The following is a 22,391-nucleotide window of genomic DNA, read 5'->3' on the forward strand; positions in this document are numbered from 1 at the left end:
CCATGAAACCTAGAACTGCATCAAACTGCGTATAGCTGAAGAGGAAGCTCATATTGAGTGAGTGGCCAAATATTTTTCTACATAATGCCATCCATGATATTTTTGAAGAGGATGACATATATATTTCATATGTGCTGGTTACACTAAGCAAATGCATTTAACCTCTTTAGTAGCAAACTCATATACTTATGTTCATTGTTAAAGAATTAATTACTTGAATTTGGCCCCTTTAACCATGATGGTGCTCATTGTTAAACAATTCAAGTAATAAATTCTTTAACAATGAACATAAGTATGGGAAATTAAATCTTAATTTTACGGAAAATATTAACAAAGGAAGAAAACTACCACATCATAGAATCCATGGACTTTATGGTGAATTGCTGATAATAGAAAACATTTATGATATAGCTAAAGGCCACATGAAATTATTAAATAAAAAACAGTAATTATGAATATGAAAATAAATTGTAGTTACAGATATGAGATTTCATATCTGTCTCAAGGACAGAGCCAAGAGATGCCTTTGAAGCAATTGATAATGTCAGAGAGAGGTTGAGGCATGTTGGCACGGATACAAGTCAGCGTGGAGGCCATCATGTTCCCTCTGCTCCAAACTATCTGTCCTCTTCATAAAGCTTACTACATGGTTAATTAATAGTAGTAATATTCTTTTCTTATTAATTGAACTTTCTACATCCCTGACTCCAAGTTATTCCCAACATCCATTAATTTCTAGGTTTCTGAAAAGCAAATCTCTTGGACATTGAAAAAGCTTTAATAGCATTGTTAATAATATATATCCCCCTCTCAAGGGGCAATAGAACTAAATGTGACTAGGTTTTCTCATGGGTCATACCATGTATCTTAAAAGGGTAACATTATCTATGCCTTGGAACTCTTAATCCTTATTAGTCTTCATTTTTAAATGTTGAATTGTTTTGGAGCTAAATGTTTAGTTTTAATTATATGGAAAAAATCAGAGTACCTAGACTATGATCTTATGTTTCATTTTTTAATGTAGAAAACAACTAACAAAGTAGCTACTAGGTTTGTTTAAAAAAAAAAAAACAATTAAATAGCTAGGCATGTGCATATTATCAATTAGAAATCCTATATTGAAATCATAACATGAACTCTGTTTTGTTCTGTTTGTTTGATCTATTAGATTTCTTCACCTTTTTTTTTTAACCCTTTAGTTGATAGCTGTCTCAAAATGCATGGCATGCATTAGAAGTCATGGCCTTTTGCGGAAAACTTTTTACCTGCTAAGATTCTGTATGTCCCAACCCAAACATAAATAGGATTAAGACATTAATCTACATTAGTATATATATTAGTGTATTGGGAAAACAAATGGTAAATCTATAGGGGGACAAGAATCTTCTAGTATGCCATTAAGTATTGTTTAGAGCTGTCTGTAAGGATTGGTACTGAGATTAGGAAAGGAGTGAATCTTAATATAGATATTATATAATTATTATAAAGTTGTTGTGTTATGAGTATAATACATGTACATAACGTGACGTAAATAATGCTTGTATCCTGCTACTGGGGTCACGGATTCAGTTTACAAAAATGGACTAATGAAGATAAGAATAAAATTATTCAGCTAACATAGTTGCTTCAATTAGACACTGTTGCCGTACTCATTAGCCAAGATATCAGATTAGTTAGACGTGAGCTTTGTCCAATAGTGATCCATTTTATTCCGACTCGACCTAAATTAATTAATGGAACGTCTAATATAGTAGTATCTGGATATATACGCATGGTCGGTCCTAGACAAAAATAACATAAGACTATTTGTTAAAAAATCCATCAAAATAATTACCTAACACGAGTAACGTGTGGGATTTATGGCTTTCAATTAATGACGGGATAAACATTGTTTTAATTTCAATTATAATGTGCGGGTGTGTATGGATAAGGAATACAAAGAAAGATGGATAAGATAAAGTATTTATTAATTATTTGGTAGGAAAGATAGCGTGGAGGATTTTTTTTAATTTTTTTTAGTTCTAGACTAAAACACCACTCAACAGGGGGAAAGTGAGGGACTAGAGTCATTTATTCTTTTGTGGTAGTTTCTTTTTAAAAATGTAATTCAATGTTTAAATTTTTTGGATTAACTTTGTTTCTCTTAATTAGTATACAAATATATTATTTATTTCTGTCTTTTCAACTTTTTTCTACAAATTCAAGGTAGTGATAAATTTTTACACCTTTTTCTTTTGGACATTTAAATCACAGATTTCTTTTACTCTTATTGTTTTAATTATATGTGTCGTCTTATCTATCATCTCCTTATTTTATTCTTCATTCAGTAAAGTGTTAGACTTCCACCAATTTTTCTTTTACTCTTTGATTTTTTTTTGTAAGGTGGGATATTCTGAATCTAGTTCACACCAATTTGTTTCAATTTGCTTAAATGGACTATAATCTAACCTCCTTAATGATTCACTGGCTAAGGCATAGAATATTTGTTAATTTGAATATATTTTTATCAAGAGTATATTTAATTTAGTTTTTCTTAAAGAATACTGTGTCATTTTTATTTATTAAAAAAATAAAATCTAAATTTTGAGAATGAATTATACTTATCTTATTATAACTAAATATTTTGATTCTATATTTTTCAAAATTCTTTATGGCTTAATTGTGTATGTTATTGTTAAAAAATATTTTTCCTTGAAAAAATACATTATGGATGAAGGCATTTCTTTGAATGTGGAATACATCTTTTTGGTGGAGTAATGGAAAAACCCCAAAACAAAGCTTAAAAGCTGCCCGGAAAGACAGACTACAGAGGTTACATCAGCCAAACGGCAGCAACAAATTTAAGGATCTTAAGATGTCCTTCAAGAGAATCCAAACTTGGCCTAACTATATGCAACTTGATTCCATTCTCAGAGCACATGCATCCGCACAAAATTTCCCCCCTAAACTAGTGCATCCCTCAATACTTTGGACCAAAGAATAACACAAATGGGACACCAAACACCCTTCCGTAAGAAATTTAATCACCATCAGGAATCCGATTCAACAATGAGCTCTCTGAAACCTCTTTGCCAAGCAATGGAGATACCCAAAAACACAACCAATAAAACGTGGAGTACATCTACTATATTCACTTCTTTAACCTTCAAAAACCCAAATAATTAAGACAATTCGTGCAACTTTACAAATAGAGAATAACGAAACATTTATTACATGAATCTCCTCATTATCTTTTCATTTTCTTATAAATTTCCCATGAACTCATGTAAATATCATGTAAAACGATATAAATCAGTCTGCAAGGTGGTTCCTCATTATCTTTTCATTTTGATTGCTATATTATCTTTATTTTAAATCTATTATATTTAAGAGACTAGTGATTAAGATAAAATTTACAAAGATAAAATACTTATTTTATAATTTAAAATCTTTTCTCCATCAAGGACACCTCAAAATTGGAAGAAAGGAAATTGGGGTAAAACAATGGAATAAAATGGATATGATTAATCAACTTTTCCATTTTGTTTCATTCCAATTTTTACAAACCAAAGAACAACTTTCCCTTCCACTCCTTTCCATTCCATTTCATCCTCTAACACCAATCCAAACATACCCTTAGTATACCTAAATCCTGTTATCTTTAGCAAGCAAGAAACAATAGATATTTTTAAGGACCAAAACTACAAAACAAATACAGAGACAAAAAACATTTTTAAGATTTATTGTTTTTAAACAAACAATTAATACGTTACTAAAAGCAGCACTTATTTATCTAGGCCTATTGACTCCTATATTTTTCACTTTTCCTATAATAAAGTCATGACTCCTGTATGAGAATATGTACAAGAGAAAACTTCATCACCCTATAATGAAGGTCACTAGTACATGCACAACCATGCATCCTACTATTGTGCCAATTGTCATAACTAGGGACTTTATTTACATTTAAGCATTAAACTGTGAAAAAACTTGGAGGTATACATTTATATCGACGAGGTCTAAAGGTTCACACACAAGTAGGAGATGACTGTGCCTGCTTGACGCTTTGTACGTTGGCTAACCTTCCACTTCTCAACAAGAACTTTTTTATGTTAGGGCAGCTAGAAACCACAGTGGTTACTCCAACTGAAGTTATACCATAGCAATAAACCATGTGGCATGATTCAAGCATTATCTTTTTACAGGACGGGCTAACCCAACATCTGTTAAAGCTATATCAACCAAATTCTGCCGTTGTACATAGCAACAAATTGAACAAATTATAAAAAAAAAAGAAGAAACGCATTGCAAGTTGTCATTTGTAAACTTGTCATCATTGTAACCATGATTTTTTTTTTTTCACAGAAAAGAGGGTGAGATAAAGTGGAGGTGTGGGAGGGTGGAGGATATCAAAATCAGATACAAAATTTTAAAAAAATGTAACAAGAATCTTTAAAGAATCCAGAAGACATTAAACTATAGTGAAGATGCTCACCTCAAAAGAAAGAGGAAATCAAAACGAAATAAAATGTGTAGGAATAGAAAATGTTATTATTATTAGTAATAATTAATAATTAATTTACTAATCAGTAATTCTGTTTCTACAACATTATTGAAGTAAAGTAACCTCCGTCACTTCAGAGAACATTCATTCATGCTAATATACATTCTAAAGGGTTTTGGTATTGAGATGTCTCCTTTACAAGCTAATAAAATATGCATGATAAGTAAAATAAAAATGATAAAGGCTATAATAAACTAAATAAAAACTACATTGCTTTGCTTTGGGTATAAAAAAAGAGACGTCAGTACACACCTGCAGTACTTTCACGTCCAAATAAAAGAGTTGAGGGCACCCCCTTGCAATGGCTATCACACCATTTATACTAAAAATCAATACAAGGTAAATTGTTGCTTAAAATGGAAGAGAAGCACTGAACTAGGACACAACTAACTTACACAATTGGCATAATAAAGGCATAATTATGCCATCTTTTAAAAGCTACAAAAAACCTGAAAGATAATGGCATATAACCACTGCTCAGAATTCATTGAATCAATTATGATAAAATGCAGTGTATCCCTTCTATCAGAACAACCTGATATTTGTTGGCTTAAAAGCCCAGAGAAAAAAAATAAAAGTGGTCATCCGATTATCAAGGAATCTTAAAGAAAGCACTACAAAAGGAGGTGACAAAGCAACAAAAGAAATTCTTGATAGACTTCCAACAAAAGATAATCTTAATAAAAGAAATGCCATTGGGGAGGAGCAAAGTTTATTGTGCCCGTTTTTCCAATTTGAAGATGAAACTTGCTCCCATATCCTTTTCACTTGCCCAAAGGTGGATAGAATATGGAAGTTGTGTTACAATTGACTAAGCTTGTCTACAGTTTGTCCAAGCAACGTCATATCTCATATATGGCAACATGATCATTTTGCAGGCAGCAGGAGGCAAAGGAAAAATGGTATGCGGAGTGGTGTGCAACTTTATGGTGCATTTGGAAAAAAAGGAATGAATGTATTTTTAATGAGGGGTCATTTGTTGAGTCGGAAGTGGTAGAGCAAGTGGAATTCATGGCATGGACTTTAGATAAAATGTAAGATTCAATCCTTTAATTATTCTCTCACACTTTGGTCTTCAAATTATGCGGCGTGCTTGAGATATTGAGGGAATTGAGTTGCAGTATGTTAAAGGTCTACGACTACGTGCTGTGGGAAGCTGGATATATGCGCTCATATTGCATGATTTATGTGTGATATGGGTAAGGAATGCAGGAATCATTTATAGCTGATGGGGAAATATATATAGATGCAGTATTAAATGCTTGGTGCTTGGTGCTTGTTGACAGAGGATGGTTAATTGTGTCCGGTTTTGGCAGCTGGTATTTATGGGTAGTTAGTGGGACATTTCAATGCTGTTGGGGTTGGTTTGGTAGCCCACGGCGGGTATGTTTTTTGTATATGGGGTTATTAACTATTTTTATTTTGAGGATGGTAAAAATAGTAAATAACCTTTTAAATGTGATCTGTTTTATAATCCTCTTGGATATGGATTTAGGTACCCCTTGTGCTTATAATCAATATATTTTCTTTTGGGAAAAATGCGTTTTAAAAACTAAGTTTTGTATTTGGAAATGTTTGACTAAAAATAAGAATGAGTTTTATTTGAATTGTGTTAAGGACGTGAAATTACTTTTGAATATGAACCCACCAAAAGAACAAACAACTATTTTAAAATATTTAAATATTAAGGACAAAATTGTAGAAGCATGCCTAATGTGTGCCAGTATTAATTCTAGTCAAAATGACTCAACACAGTTATCCTAGGTTACGAGGTGCAGAATGCATTTTGAAAGTGAGTGAGACATCCAAAATAAAAACATCAATTTGAAGCCAAAAATGGAATTACACATACAGAATGGCGTTTTCTCACAGAAAACCAAACGTGAAATGCAGACAATACCTTATAACAGAGACGGATATAAAGTTTCTTTAGATTCCTACAGCCAATAGCTATGCCACACATGGCTTCATTTCCAATGTTTGAGCAATCTACCAAGTGAAGCGCTTGCAAGAATTTGCATCCCTGTCCAACCTGGAGAAGGCCAGCATCACCAATTCTTTGGTAGTAAAGCAACGCTAACTCAGAGAGATGTCTATGCAATAGAAAGCTAAGATTAGCATCACTAATGAAAGCGAATGGGAAAATCTAACATTAAGAAATTTGGACATCAAATATTTGTCAATATCATTAGCTAATATTCAAATACATGGCCATAGCATGAATATGTTTCTGTCACATTTATGTTTGGCCCAACTTTCTTTGTTGGCTTAAAAGCTAATTCAAATTTAAAGATAAAAAATAAAGGCTTTAAAAATTAAGTATTTTAACTTAAAAATTACTTTCAAAATAAAAGCTTCATTTCAGTGTTCCACACTGACTAGTTCAAGATGAGAGGAAAGAGAGGCTGAGGTATGCAGGTTATTTTTCAAAGCTACTTCAGTTAGCTTTTTCAATAAAGCTACTTTTTCCTGGCTTTTCTTTTATAAAAATTAAGCTCTTAAATTTTGAAGAGCTTTTCTTAAAATGTATTTGAAGCATCTTCTCCTTTAAAGAAGAAATGCAAGAAAAGAAACTGGACCAAACATTGCCTTAATCTTTTTTCTTTTAGAAGTTAAAAACCTTTAAGTGGTGTTTGTAAAAAGATTGATAAGAATAAGATGGATGATAAGATAAACTAAGAAGTTCAAACAAGCTTGATAACTAAAATACACAAATCAAATCCCCAAGGTCTAGTCAAAACAATTTTTAATGATGTCTTAACATGCTGGTGTGAATTTTAGCCAAATATTCAAAAGCATGTGGTTCAACGAGTATAGTGTCTTACACCAAAGTGAGACTCTTAGCATCACCAACAGTGTTCAGAGAAAAGGTTGTTAGAAGTAATCTTCATGTTCACATTCTTTGCATCAGAAAAGGGCTGTTACTAGTACCAACAGGGCACACAACAATGTCAATAGGAACAGTCTCTCCTGTTGACATTGAGTTTGGGAGATGTAGATATGTGTGATGTATATATATTTTTTATCATTTGTTTTTGCAGCTTACACATGGAATACGTAATAAGCTTTTAAGAATTCATGTACAAGTACAACAATATAGGTTGATAAGAATATAGGCATGCAGTTACACAGGCACACAACAATGTCCCTGTTCACATGGAGTTTGTGAGAGGTAGAAATGTGTGATGATGTTTTTGCATCTTACACTAGAAAAAAATACTTAATCAGATTTTAAGAATGCATGTACAGCAACATAGGTGGATAACGATATATGCATACAGTTACACACAAACACGCGTGCATAAAAACACAGAAAAACAAAAATGCATGTAAGGAAAAGCAAGACACCACAAGATTAATTAATTATCATCACAGATGTTGGATAGAGAAACATAAAATTCATTGTGTTTCTTCTTTCCAGAGCAGTTATCCCATTCCATGTGCTGATTCTTTCTTAAATGTGGAGTTTGTTGCATAAAAGAGTTGTGCATCTATAACATTTTGAGACAATTTGGCATAAAGAAAAACGTACTGGCAAGATTTTCCAACTGATTCTTGCCCCAAAGCTCCAATATTGTGGCATCCATTCACTTCAAGATGAGTAAGTTCCTTGCAGCCAGTAGCAATTTCTTCCAAACCCTTGTCACTTTAGAAAATAACAATCACTTAAAGTCAAGTTCTTTAACTTCTTACATCCATTCCCAATAGCACACAAACCCCTGGATGTAGACATTATTAAAAAAAAGTATTACTAACTAAAAAAAATTGAAAGAATTATTATCAGAATGCAAAATTAATAGTTAGAGACATGAAAAACATTGTGTCCATATGTACACAAAAAAAAGGTTGCACCCTTAAGGATCATGTAAAAGGAAAATTAAAAAAAAAATTACAAAAGCAATCAAGTCTCACCCCACTACATAGGTTTGACAAAATGGATCAATTGATGTCATTGGACCTTATCAAAAAACAGAATTTTAAAAAGATTAAAAAAATTTGAATGGCTCTTTTGAACTGATAAATTCTACAAATGGTTGATCAAAGTCAGAAAATAAGATAAATATGAATTTGTACTATGCCCAGTGCATGTGTTTGTTTGTGAATTCAACTATTCAAGCGTAGTCAAATGAAACAAATCTTAAAAAGCAATGATGAGAAAGAAGCTCACTTATCAGTAAATCTCTGAAAACTATATAGAGCCAATAACTCCAAAGACAAACACCTAGCGCCTACAACTTTCAGAACATCATCTGTAAGATTAATACATTGCAGCTTTAGAACTTTCAAATGAGGGCATCCTTTAATCACAGAAAGCACCCCTTTATTATGGATGAACTCAGAGTCCAATGACAAGGTCTCAAGGGATCTGCAGTGTGATCCCACAACTTCCATTGAAACGTCAGTTATTTTGGCACAAGCTGCTACTCCAAGAGATTTTAATGCATTTCCCACACCCAATGCTAATTCAACCAAACCAATATCATTCAAGCCTTCACAGAAACGCAGATTCAGATCTTCAAGTTGTTTGCAACACTGTCCAACAGCAGCCAGACCTTGATCTCCAACATAGCAACCCTAAAGGAAAATCTCATTGATTAAAATGATGAATATGCATAACGCATGCCAAACTACTCATTGAGTTATATCTATTGATAGAGCAGCAAGGGCAAAGATGCACTAATAGGATAAAAGGATATTGACATCTCAAGTTCCAATGCTTCACAAGACAAATTGAGTTTGCAAAAGCATCCATATTGCTTCAAATTGAAACTTTTTCAAGCCAAATGTAAGTTGGCAAACATACTTGTAAAAAACCCAAACGTATAACCAAACTGAGTTTAGTTCACCCAAGTTAAAGGAGGCCAAACGCTAAACCAAACATAGCCTAAACCTTCATTTCAAACTTCAAAGCATACACTTACATACTTAGATTATTATTACTACATCCGTTCCTTTTTTTATAAGAAAAATGTTATGGTGTAATTTCAAGCTATAGTGTAGTATTATTATTGAAAAGATAAGCAACTTCACTGATGTAATTTCACAACAAGGCTAGAAAACACTACGTTCCAAGTAAACGAAATGTTGTAAAAACACACAGTCAACAGCTTCAAACCAAATAGATAAACACAACAAAACAATTGCAACAGCAAACCAAAATTGAATTAGCTAGAGAACTAAAAAAACAAATGCCTGCATGTCTAAGGATTTCAAAGAAGTGCATTTCCTTGCTAGCGATGACAACCCCTCGCTAGTGACGTTTGAACAGAATATTAACCTCAGCTTCTCGAGCTTGGGAAAGCCTTCGGCGAGAGCAGTCAAACCTGAATCAGATATACAGAGTGAATCCAAATCGCTCTGGTCAGAGGCAGAGCCGTGTTTATCATTCACGTAGTGCAGCTTCACCGAGGAATTGCCGCTCGCGCGTCTTCTCCCCTGCGAGAAACGAAGGGAAAGAAACAATTAGACAGAGAAATTAAGGAACAGAGAACAGAGAGAGAAATCTGGGAGTGAAGTAAGGGAAATTAGAGCTTACGAGGTGAGCGGGGATTGAAACAGAGAGGCGCTCATCGATGTGAACGGTGGTGACGTTGGAGAAACGCGCGGCGAGGAGATGGCGGCGCGTGTGAAGCGCTCGAGGCGGAGCCACCGCGTGCAGACGAGGGAGCCGGCGTCGCGGCTCGACTTCGAGTCCAGGCGGCGGAAGATCTCGATGAGTAGCTCGTCGGGGATCAGCGTGTTGATCCAATCGTGGCCTCGCATCGAATTGAATCGAATCGCTTCCAAATTCCAATGCTTCAGATTCAGATTTTGCCAAAACGAGCGTTTCCAGGTCGAGGTTGCATCAAGCGGCAGAAGAGCAGAAAAGAAAAGCAGATCCAATTGCGTAAGGTACGGTTTGATATGTTACCGCCTTTCCTTATCTGTGGGTGACATTTCGCCGGTTCCTTTTCCCCTGCCTCTCCGTTTTGAATATTTTTATATTTATATTCATACTGTGATCGATTACAATAAAATAAATAAATTTTCAATTTATAAATTTGACTATTCATGGAGAGGTAGATTGTTCAGCAAAACTACTTTCTACTTTTGAATTATAAATTTCAGTTCCCAGTTCTTTGATCTATATGAGAAATTCTTGACATCTCCTAATTATGTCACAAGGAGGCAGTCTTTGAAGGTTTGTTCTGGCAACAATTTTCGACGTTTTTGTTTCCCGGTCTTATTTTTATTTGTGATTTTAACAATTAGATTTCTATGAATTTTAGCTTCTCTCGGAATTTCTTTTGGAATCTCCTAATTCTCAGATAATGAAACAGTTCATCTTAGAAGTTCGATACTTGAAAGTCATGATGACATTGCTGAGGGTATAACTTCTCATAACCCTGTGTAATTGTTTGATATTCTCCTTTCTACCCATGACTAATGGGCATGCTCACATGATATGCTCAGTTTATGCGTTTACTTGCTACGCTATTCCTGATATATGCCATATGCTATGCACAACTGAACATTTTCCTTGTTTCTGTTAAGTGTTGTATAGCTTGGTTTCTCTGTTAGCTGCAATTTGCACATATAGTGAAGAGTATTTTATCTTATAGCTCTGTTTTACTGTTTTTTGTTTTTTATCACTACCATAACAACCAATTGCATGTAATTTCCTCAGTTCCAATTTTCTGCGGTATGCTTTATCTCAAATGATTTATCAAGTAGAGAAACACTGTTTGAACAAATTTTGTTTTGATAATTCATGGTTTTTAAGATGATTTCATAGTTGATTAACAACATCTGGTCAGTTTGGTTATATGTAATGCAGTAATATTATTAGTGTGAAAATTGAGATATACACCTGGGTGTGTTAAATAGTGGCCGTGGCGGAATGGTGTGGAGGATTTTTTGCCAACTGTCATAGGCAATTTGTGAAGGGAGGCCCACCATAAGGTGCAATGGTGTGTTTATATGGCGGAGTTTTGGCCTTCCGGATGTTCTGTCATCTGCCATTGAAAACACTGACACCTGTACATCATTACCACTAGAAATCACAAATATAAGTGTTTATGGATGTTCGATGGTAATGACTACTTGGCAATGGAGTGCCAATGAAAGTTAAAAGGTGAGGGTAATGCACAATCCAAGAGAAAGCGGAACTAGCACCTATTTAGTAGATGGTGGTGAAAATTTTCCAAAGGTGGTTGGTTCATGTGAGAAAAGGACTAATAAAGGCTTCAGTGAGAAAAGTGGACTAAATGGAATATTGTTCGCTTAAAAGGGGTAGATGAAGATTTGGTGGGTGGGTGGGGAGCAGTAAACACAAACCCAGGTCTAACCATAGAGCCAAGTGTCAATTGATTTGTGTAACTTACTTCACCTATTAGGATAAAGTGTGGTTGTGGTTGTTATTGTACACTACCTGCTTGGCATGCTAAGCACTAAACAGCCAATGCTATTATTAATCTTTAATGCAATGATGAACATCTGGAGCTATATTATGCATGTTTTTTCAAGTTTCCTTAAAAATCATTGCTTTTGTTTTTTTTACCTTATCTTTCTATCTTCTGCTAACTGTGTTTATTTGTAATATTTGGGGTTGAGCAGGATTCAAGTAAAAATATTCAGTTATCAGCTTTCCACATTTTCAAGGAATTTTCCTCTTCATGCTTTTAAGTTATGCAATGAGCTTATCCTTTAGTGGATGTAAGGATTCAAACCAGATCATGCCTGCTAATATATCGTAAATGGGGCTATTCAACCCTCTTTGTAAAGTTTGGCATCCGTTGAGAACTGGAGAATCTTGTATTTTTACCATGTTAGTAGCAATGCTTTGGGAATTTGGTTGATGGCAGATTACATAAATATATTGTCTGTACATTTAATCTAGTTGACAAAGGTTTTATGTTCTTTTTTTTTCTGAAGAAATATACACTACAACATAAGATTTTGTTGTGGAGAACTGGAGATGATTATGTATTTGTTTTGATCTTTTCTCACATGTTTATTCAGGTTTTCATTGCTAATCCTAATAAGCCTCGAGAAGTAAAAATTATTTTGTCGAAAAACCAGGAGAAGCCACTAGAATTGCTTCATAATCTGTCCCCAGGAAAAGGTTATAACACTTTCAGTAATTGCTTGATTTGAAACCTACGATTACATAATGTTGTTCTGAATTTCCATTCAGTTTCTGAACACCTAAATCAAAGTGTTCACCTTTAAGTCACGGGTATGAGCTCTTTCACCTTTCAGGTTCAGAAGATGAACAATTTGAGGAGGGAAAGGAGTTTATCATCAAGGAAATTGAAAGACTATCGAGCTAAGTTTTTTTTTCCTACTGCAGCTGTGTGATTTTGTAACAAGTCCTTTTGTGACCTGTATATCCAAAGCTAATTTTCATGTTGCTGTTTATAGGCAACTTAAGGTCCATGAGTTTATGTGGACAAGACACCAACTATGTGTTTGTAAAACAAACTGAGTTAAAATTATCGAGCTTTCATACTGGTATAGTGAAGATGCCATTGGGAATGATTGACTGCACATGAGTTCACATTCTTCTCATCATTTTCAGTTCTCTTTACAAAATCTAGCACCCTTCATGAGGTACATCAAAGCATTTTGTGAGAAGTTTTAACAAATATAGATTTGATATGACAATTACCAAACTAGGATATAATTTATGTTAAGGTAAGTTGTGCTTGCGGATGAAATACGATAGAGAAGATAAAGTCGTACAAGTAATTAAAGTATGTATTATATCCCAACCATGATTAGTGTATTTTTATTATTTTTTAAGGATAAAGTATATTTTTTTACCCTTTAAATTTTTTTGAAATGTTGGTTTTTTTAATGTGTTTTTAATCCTAATCCTTATATTTAGTAAAAGTGATATAATTTTAGTTTTTTTATTGGGGACTAAAAAATGTGTTTTTGGGTGAATGTAAGACTAAAATTGTATTAAATTTTTATTAGGACTAAATCTAACATTTCAAGATATTTTTTTCATGGAACATTTCAAGATATTTGAGAATAAAAATATATTTAAATTTTTTAAAATAACAAAGGTAAGTTATATATCTCATTAAAAAAATGAAAGTCGTCTCTCTCGTACTATATGATATATCTATCTACTTTTCAACCCACATAATCCATTGAATGATAAATTCGATACTGTTTAATAGCATTGATAGTTACTTAAATTGGATGAGAATGACAACTAAAAGGTCGTTATCAACATTTGTACTACTACTTTTTGTTCAGAACCTAACATAATCAGCAATTTCAAGGTTATGTATTTTTCATAAATTTGTGTCAGTTATAAAAAAAATAAAAAGTTGTGTAAGTAAAAACATGAATATGAGGAACCTTAAGTTGTATTCATAGTTATATATTGATTGTTCTTGATATTGATTCCTATTGATTGATATTCATAGTTATACTGAATTTACTTGCATCGTTTCCAACGATTAAACTAACATTAAGATCTAACAACATTTTAAAATAGTTGTGCGAGAACATCATAAATGTGCAAATCATATATTCGATATTCAACATACATTTTTAATTTTAATTTGAAAATATGTGACTTGAATATTCCATATTCGACTTTAAATGCATACAAAATATTTACATGCTATGTATTTAAAAAATTTCAAATCCTTAATTTACTATTCCTTTTATTTCAAATAGATTGATTTTAACATTAAAAAAATTGTTTCAATTTTTAATGAAGTATTATAATTTTTATCCAAATAAAAAATAAATTTTAAAATAATTAATAATATATTTATAGCAATTGTGAAGATATTAAGGATATTTTAGTAAAAATATACTAATTAGCTTGTTTATTGTTTTTCTTAATTTGTGTGGAAAAAAATTTGAACATAAAAAAATTTGAAATGAAGAGAGTATTTTCATTAATTTTATAGAATTCTCATTTTAACTTTTGACTTTATAAAAGTATTATTTATGTTTTCATCAATGTTTCATTCAATAAGAATATTTAGTCTACCATAACAGAACACAAAATCCTGGTAATGAAGTGATTTAGTGACGCAGCACCTAAACTAAAAAGGAGAGGTTTGAAATGGAAGATAACATTGCACAAGATGGAAAATTTGAATTGATTGAATATATTGGATGGATGTGATGCGATGGACGTGAATGCGATTCCATTTAGATTCACATGCATCATATCACATCATATTATAAATCCACAATCATATGCCGTTGCCATACATACACATCCATCCGCCAATTTTTTCTTCCACCGACCATCGTTACCATGCGCAAAATCCAGAGTTCATAAACCCTTTTTAGTTTCCTCCAAATCCAAACACCGCTTAACCGCGCCGCCATGAACTTCTTAAAGTCCGTCTTCGCTGACGAGCCCAACTCGCCGCCGGCCGTATCGGACAGCCCCGATCCGCCTCCGAGCGACGCCGCGTGGAGCTTCGGTGGCCTCATCCAAACTCTCGCCTCGAAATCCGAATCCGTCCTCGAGAACTACCGTCGCGATCTCGAGGAATTCGGGTCCGGTTTGAGGAAGGAGACGGCGGTGATCCGCGAAGCCGCCTCACGCGCCGTCCAGGAGCTGCCGGCGTCGCTCGACGTCGGCGCGTCGGTGGCGCAGGAGTCGCTCGAATCCGTCGGCCAAGCCATCGACGACATCGGCATCACCGTTTGGAACTCGACAGCGCAGATTATCTCTCACGGTAGGGACTCTCTCTTAGCCTCTGATTTCGATTCCGATTCTTTCGATTCGAACAATTACGATAATAGCAATGCTAGCAAGAAACTGTTGAGCGGTAGTGGTAGCAGTGATCGTGGTTTGGATTTGAAACGGTATAGTAGGTTTGATACGCTGGTGGGTGCGCTTCAGTGTGATGTGAATACCTATTTGGCAGAGCCTGAGGATTTGGGGAATTTCAATGAGTGGAAATTAGGGTTTGAGTTGGATGAGAAGAAGGAGGAGATTCGGAATTTGATTGAAGAGAATGAAGTTGTTGATGAGATTTATGAGAAGGTTGTTCCTAGTAGGATTGATGATGAGGGTTTCTGGAGCAGGTATTTTTATAGACTTGATAAGCTGAGGCAAGCCGAGGATGCAAGGGCTAAGCTCGTGAAGCGCGCACTTTCTGGGGATGAAGAGGAGGATTTGAGCTGGGATTTCGATGATGATGGCAATGATGGGTATGAGCCTTTAGGTAATAACAGTAGGGTTTCAGGGGTGAAGGAGGGAAATTCTGGTTACATTGTCGCGGATGGTGGCAGTGTTGAGAACGTTCAGGCTGGAAAGAAGGATTCAGAGATAGAGGGTGATGCGAAGATTGTTGATAATGTTCAGGTTGTGAAGAAGGATTTGGAGATAGAGGAAGATGAGACGGGTGTTGCTGCTTCTGAATCTAAAACTGATGTTGATGATAAGTCGGAGAATGTGGCATCTAATGTTCCTGAGAATGTAAGTATCAGTGGGGATAAGTTGGATGCCAAATATGAAGAAAAAGAGGCATCAGAAGGGAAGATAGATAATGATAACAATGGATCGTGCAAAGACAGTGATATTTCAGTTGTTTCAAGCCAGCCTTCAATGCCTGGGGAAGAAGACATTGGCTGGGATGAAATTGAAGATATTGAAAGCAATGATGAGAGTAAAGGGGATGGTGTTGGGTCCGCAAGTAGGATTGATTTGCGGAAGAGGTTGAGTGTGGCAGACCAAGATGAGGATCTTAGTTGGGATATTGAAGATGATGATGATGTGGCTGTCAAATAATGAGCAGATTGTGGATTCAGATCATCGGTGCTTTAATTACTAAACACGAATTACTTATTTAGTGTATAATTCTTTCTTATAAATTAACAATGTAAATAAATTGTTTTTTTATGTCTTATACAAGCTTAATTTGTAAGTTATTGTGGATTCTTCATCCCCTTTGAGGAAGGTTCTTGCACCATATTCGGTGTATCTTTTTTACAGGAAGGCATGTTCAGTTATTTGCATTTGCTATTTTATTAGGATTGCATAATCATGTCATATGGAGCCACCTTATTACTGATATATCTGTTCCAGCATCGATTCCTCAAATGCAATTACTTACATATGAATTGAGAGCTGCACTTCAGTATGAATTTGTTTAGTAATACTAAGCTGACAGCATCTTGTAATTATTTGCATTTACATAAACATGGTAGATGGTATGCAATGGGGTAAGCTGTAAGCCTTTTCTCTCCCTAACATTGCATACTTAAACATGAAACAGCCAGACAGCTGACAATAGGATCCTTTTATTCAGTCTTATAATTAAATGAACGTTTGTATTATTTGTTACAGTAGACATCTCCAAAGGTTACCACATTAACTAATTTAGAAAACTAATTTTTAAATTGAATTAATGCCTGCCTAAAAAATGGATATTTTGTGTTGTTATCTTCAATCCGATCTTACCATATCGTTTAAACATGACTTAGCGGATAGAGGTTGTTTTGAAATATTTCTTTTGCATAAAAGAACTTTGTTAGTTTTGCTGTTTCAATATATGCTGTAAGGAATTTGTTAAATCCTAGGAGACCTGAGCACCATGAGAATAATTCTTTTGAGAATAATATCAAGTCTCACCTCACAAACTCTTCTGTTCGTGAACAATCCAATTTGTGAGTTCATAACTAGTAATTTATAACTCATTCATTCCATATCAATAATCTTCAGGACTTAACTCTTAATCATAAATTGAAGGGTAAAAAAAACTTAAGTTGTATAATGAACAAGTTTCCTAAGCCAAAAAGCTTTCTAGAAAATGTTTGCGATGTAAGTTTTGCATATTTAGAGTTAATGGTAATAGTTGTTTGCATGCCATCTCTTAAGGTCATTGCCTTTTATTATCCTTGGTTTTAAATAATGTGTGGAGAGAGCTCTAAGATTTGAAGAAGTCGCTTTAAGATTTTTCTTTTGCTTTCTATTATGCGTATTTCAAGGGAACCCAACAATTTAAATTGGTTTGGATCGGGTGATTTTGCACCCCAATCTTCCTATTAGAGGGTTGAGCTGCTCTCTTTAACGATTTTGTATTCCTTATTGAACTTTGAATATCAGATTAATATCTTGGTGATCTTCTGCGACAGAAACCGTACTTGAAAACAATAAAGTATTTGTTCTTGTTTGTAGAGCAATCATTATCCATGATACAGGGTTTGTGATAAACTGATAATATCCATAATAGGAGTAAATCTTTTTTCTTCTACAGTAACTAGTTCTCACGAGTATTGTACGTCTTGCAATGGTTTATAGACCTTTTTACAAGCTTTTCTCCTTTCCGTGAGAATTGTTTTGTAATTAACATGCTAATTGATGTGATGAAAAATATATGACGACTTGGATGAATAATTATAAAAATATTGTCTCATGAGTGTGTCTCACTTCGTATCCCACCAATAAAAATATAAAAATATGTCATGTCATTTAGAACATCTACCTAGACTTCTTAACACCCTTACTCTGTTAACCCTACTTTTCCATTAGTTATTATTGTTTCAACATTGTACGGTTTCAACGCCATTGGTGTCCGTTTTCTTCCATCATCATCATGACATCACAAAATCTGATTAAAAGAATATCTCATCGCAAAATTGCCTTGCATTCCCAACAAGAATAAAATAGAGCACCTAATTGTTTCAATGCTAGGAAATATCAACACACCTATTCCCAATTACACCTATTCAAAGCCTTGAAACCCTTCAAGAATTTTCCAATTAAGCTGAAAATAAAACATGTAATTGTTTCAACGCAAACAAAGCAAGATTTTGATTTCTTGTTATCGTTTCAACGTTAACACTTTATTGTTTCCTTGTGAACACATGAAATTTAGAGTGTAGAAATTATTGGCACTTGAATGGAATGCCCGAAAAAATTTAAGAATCGACGCAACGTTGTACTGTGCTATATTTATTTCTTACGCTCAACAATCTCAACTTCTATGGAGCAGCCAAAAAAAATTGTTCATTCGTGTACTGAACCATCTTCAACAATAATATTTTTGTTCAATCATGTAAATGGTTGGATGGGTCTCCGATGGTTCGTTCCTCTAGGTGCCGCTAGGTGCAATTTGATAAGGACAATATGGGAAAAGTGAGAAGTCTAGGTGGATATTTGAAATGACATGTTTTTATTGGTGAGATATGAAGTGAAACACACTCATGGGACAGGTGATTTGAATAGCCTTTCCTTTGAGCATTTTCTAGTGAAGATTCCCCTACGTACATTTTGCAACACAGGAAGAGTGTACGTAGTAGCATTATTGGGTGTTCCAAGTTACTTTGTACTAGAAGCTCTATTTTTGGCTGAAAAAACGTGAAAATGTATGTGGCATGGTTCTTGTTACAGAAATTATATGTTGGTTAACTATAATTCAATCTTAGAAAACTTGATCTGTAGTTTGAAGGTTCACAGTGAATTAAATTTTGCAATGGATAAATAGGAAAGTAACCATCAGCACAAACTTCTGTAATCTGTAGGGAGATTAATCCAAAAACAACTTGTATTATTTTCCAATATTTGCTTGTTATATTGGCCAAACATTCAATACGCACAAAACTTAAGCAGTTGACTGCCCAAATTCATGTTTCAAGTTAGAGAAATGCTAAAAACATACACTGTGACACGACTTCCAACGCACTTTTTCTTATTGGGCAAAATTTATATAGATTTCACTAAACATGGGGTCTCATGTCTCATTCTCTACTTATTTGATCTCATTCCCAAACTAGTGGAATACACGAGTTCCATTCAACCGGAGAGATTACGAGTGTATTGAAAAAAGTGTTAAAGAATGTATTGCTAACACTCATTGAAGATATGCAATTTGACATTGTGTACTACCCTGAGCAAAATTAGAGAGAACACTACAGAGTTATCATCCACATTGTACCTAAAGTCTGTACAGCAAATCATTCCAAGTTATAATTCTACATGATACCAACAACATCACAATATCAGGTGGCGGTATAACAAATTAACAATTCAATTACTCTATACATACTGCATTAAATTGATAGACAACTCACTTCAAACAAAGCAAGAAGAAAATATTTCGCAAGGGAGATTCTTATATCATGCATACATACAATTGTAAAGCTTTAAATTTCATGTCATTAAAAGTATCATCATAAGCTGTAAAGGAGTACAAGAGAAGCACAGATATTTCACAATACTTCCCCTACGGTATACTATAAAGAAGCAACATAGTCTTTTGAATTTGATTCATAACTCAACCTCTCAACCTCAAGATGACTAATTATTTGCTTCCCGGAGGATCCTCAAGATGGAAAGGAAGAGGTTGAGTATGTCAAGATAAAGAGTGACGGAGGCTCCAATGTACTCATCATAAGTGAAGCGCTTGATCAGGTTGTCAGTGTCGTATACAATATAGCCAGAGAAAATCATAGCACCAATTGCACCATAGATAGCATGGGCAGTAGGTCCAAGAGGGAAGAACATCTGCACCAAACCACAGCAAGTATTAAGCAAGAGGAAAGTTGCAAGCAAAACATCCACCATATACATACATAGTGCACTCAAGGTTTTGGACCGTGATTTGGACTGAAGCATCAAGATTTTTTAACTATCCGCGATCCCAATTGGGACCGCATTTGTCTACGATTTTCTGAGATATCGAAAAATGCGACAAAACCGCAACACAACCAATATTTAAAACATTGAGTGCACTCATCATGAAATTTACAAACTAAAGATAAAAAAAAAAATGATTAGTTATGAGGAAATAAGAGAGGGACCTGCATCATGCCAGTGAGGATGAGAGTAAAGAGGGAGGTGAACAACACTGGGCCAAGGAAGCTAAAATCCTTGCCCTTCTTGGACGCCCAAAAGGCATAGCCGGTAAGAGATGAAACCACAGCGGAGGTCAAAATCAAGGCCTCAAGCACAATTTTCCCTGCATTTCACATTCATTTCAGATCAACAATTTAAAAACCCTTCATTTAAACTCTTTGAATTTCTACAAATCGGAAAAATAAAAAACGAACCGTCGGTGTTGGCGCAAGTGACTCCGACGGTGGAGCTGATAGACACGGTGAAGAGTGCAAGCAAGATGTAATTATGAGGATGCTTCTGCTGGTACTTCAACAGGGGAATCAAAACTGAAAAGTATTCAGATTCCTAATAAGAGATCTATAAAATTGTTCTACTCTAAAAATTCCTACATTGCTTAGAAAACCGAGAAAAAGGGAAATTTATAAACAGCGCCTCCTAAGAGGGGACTTTTTTAAAGGAGATGGGAACAAAATGAATAAAATAAGAAATGAGAGACGTACAGATGAAAGGAAGGAAGAGGAGGATGAGGAGGAGGGTGGAATTGCCCTTGAGGAGGTCATTGATTGGAGTATAGAAAACGGTGGTGACAGAGACGAGGGTGGTGAGGACGATCTGGGCGGAGAGGATGCCGTAGACCTTGCGGATGAAGCCCCATCGGAGCTGGTTCTCGCCGACGCTCAGCCCTGGGTAGAGGGTTTCCCCTGATTCGAGGTCGAATTCCTCGGTCTTCGCTCGAGTGTATAGCTGCTGCGGCTCAAACATCTTTTCTCTTCTCTTTGATCTCTTCCTATGGAATGGGACCAACCAACCCTTCTTCTTCTTCTTCTTCTTCTTCTTGTGTTTTCATTTTGATCCAAAGTTTCATTTATGGGTTATCGCTCTTTGCTATTCTCACACCGCGCTTGTTTAAGAATGGTCACAGGCATCGCAATGACGTCGGATTGCAAATTGGGTCCCTTCCTTCCCTCACGATAATCGAACATTTTGCAAATTAGGATTTTTATTTTCTCTTTAGTAAATAGTAAAATTTATCTTCATGATGTCATCAGAAATTTCTTAAAAGATTAAAAATATAATTTTAATATTTATAAAAAATGCCAGTGATTAAATTTATATAACTATTTAATTTCATAATAAATTATATATTTATCATCAATTTAATATTAAATTATCAAATTTAAAAATCAATTTACATTAAATTATTTATAGAATTAATTTATCATATTTTTTATACATTCAAAAATTAAATTTATATTTTTTTTATTTTTTTATGATCAATTTATCAATCTCTTATATTTTTATATTTTTAGTGATAATTTTTTTTATATTTCTTTTATTTTCCTAAATTGTCCCATAAGCCGTATTGACTAAAAAAAGGGGAAAGTCTTTTATGTATTCTCCATTTTACGTCATTGAAATCAAGAAATTTGTCGGTTGTCCCGTCCTCCCAGCAGCATCAACTTGTGAATTAGTAAGAAAAAATTTCAATCAACATGAGAAATACAGTACTATCTAATTATCTAATTATGATATAAAAAATGAGAAATATTATATTTTCTGTTAATTTTTTAATATTTTATAAATAAAATATTAAATAAAAAAGTAAATATATTATTTGATATTTTGAAAACAACAAAAACTAATAAAATGTTAAATCAAAAAGTAAATATATTTAATGTTTTGAAAATAAAAAAACATTAAATATTATTATATTTTTGTAATTTTTTTATAATCACCGTAATTTGGATATTTAACCAGAAAAATTAGTATTAAGAATTTTTTCTCCAAAAGAAAAACGTAGCTGTCATGTTTTAAATGTTAGGTTTGATTTGGAGATTTAAGCAACAATGAAGTTGCACATTCGGATTAAACAAAATCCGGGCTTGTCCATTAATGGAAAGAAAGTATTGAAAATGGAGCAATGAATGGTTGCAGGTAGAGCCATTGTGAGTTGAGAAGTTGCTATATATTTTTCCAAGTCAACAAGTTTTGCATGTTTTTATTGAGTAAATAATGGTCAAAGAAATACAAGATGAT

General features: G+C 34.1%; 3 protein-coding genes and 1 pseudogene across 7 annotated transcripts; 2 read left to right on the forward strand and 2 right to left on the reverse strand.

Moving 5' to 3' along the window:
- Positions 1 to 3,692: 3,692 nt before the first annotated feature.
- On the reverse strand, positions 3,693 to 10,306 carry LOC100778746 (F-box/LRR-repeat protein 4-like; annotated as a pseudogene).
- Positions 10,301 to 13,072, forward strand: LOC102669911 (protein Mo25). Of its 5 annotated transcripts, none has more exons than XM_006597498.3 (4): positions 10,301 to 10,435; positions 10,813 to 10,911; positions 12,545 to 12,647; positions 12,785 to 13,072. In XM_006597498.3, the coding sequence occupies exons 1-4, from the start codon at positions 10,337 to 10,339 to the stop codon at positions 12,853 to 12,855; spliced, it is 372 nt and encodes a 123-aa protein (XP_006597561.1). In that variant the 5' UTR covers positions 10,301 to 10,336; the 3' UTR covers positions 12,856 to 13,072. The 5 variants fall into 5 exon arrangements, 2 of the variants coding, with proteins under 2 accessions (XP_006597561.1, XP_040865908.1); XM_041009974.1 differs by having other exon boundaries at positions 10,305 to 10,435; positions 10,864 to 10,911; XR_005888801.1 differs by lacking the exons at positions 12,545 to 12,647; positions 12,785 to 13,072 and having other exon boundaries at positions 10,377 to 10,435; positions 10,652 to 12,372.
- A 1,495-nt stretch (positions 13,073 to 14,567) lies between these two features.
- On the forward strand, positions 14,568 to 16,505 carry LOC100778735 (BSD domain-containing protein 1). The gene has a single exon (XM_006597500.4). The coding sequence runs from the start codon at positions 14,889 to 14,891 to the stop codon at positions 16,302 to 16,304; it is 1,416 nt and encodes a 471-aa protein (XP_006597563.1). The 5' UTR covers positions 14,568 to 14,888; the 3' UTR covers positions 16,305 to 16,505.
- Positions 16,506 to 19,612: 3,107 nt separating this feature from the next.
- On the reverse strand, positions 19,613 to 21,342 carry LOC100779265 (BI1-like protein). The gene is made up of 4 exons (XM_003546070.4): positions 20,855 to 21,342; positions 20,567 to 20,680; positions 20,318 to 20,475; positions 19,613 to 20,021 (listed from the first exon to the last, which is right to left on the reverse strand). Exons 1-4 carry the CDS (start codon positions 21,114 to 21,116, stop codon positions 19,815 to 19,817), a joined length of 741 nt encoding a protein of 246 aa, XP_003546118.1. The 5' UTR covers positions 21,117 to 21,342; the 3' UTR covers positions 19,613 to 19,814.
- Between the last annotated feature and the right edge of the window lie 1,049 nt (positions 21,343 to 22,391).

This window comes from Glycine max, chromosome 15 (genome assembly GCF_000004515.6).
Source record: "Glycine max cultivar Williams 82 chromosome 15, Glycine_max_v4.0, whole genome shotgun sequence".
Lineage (NCBI taxonomy): Eukaryota > Viridiplantae > Streptophyta > Magnoliopsida > Fabales > Fabaceae > Glycine > Glycine max.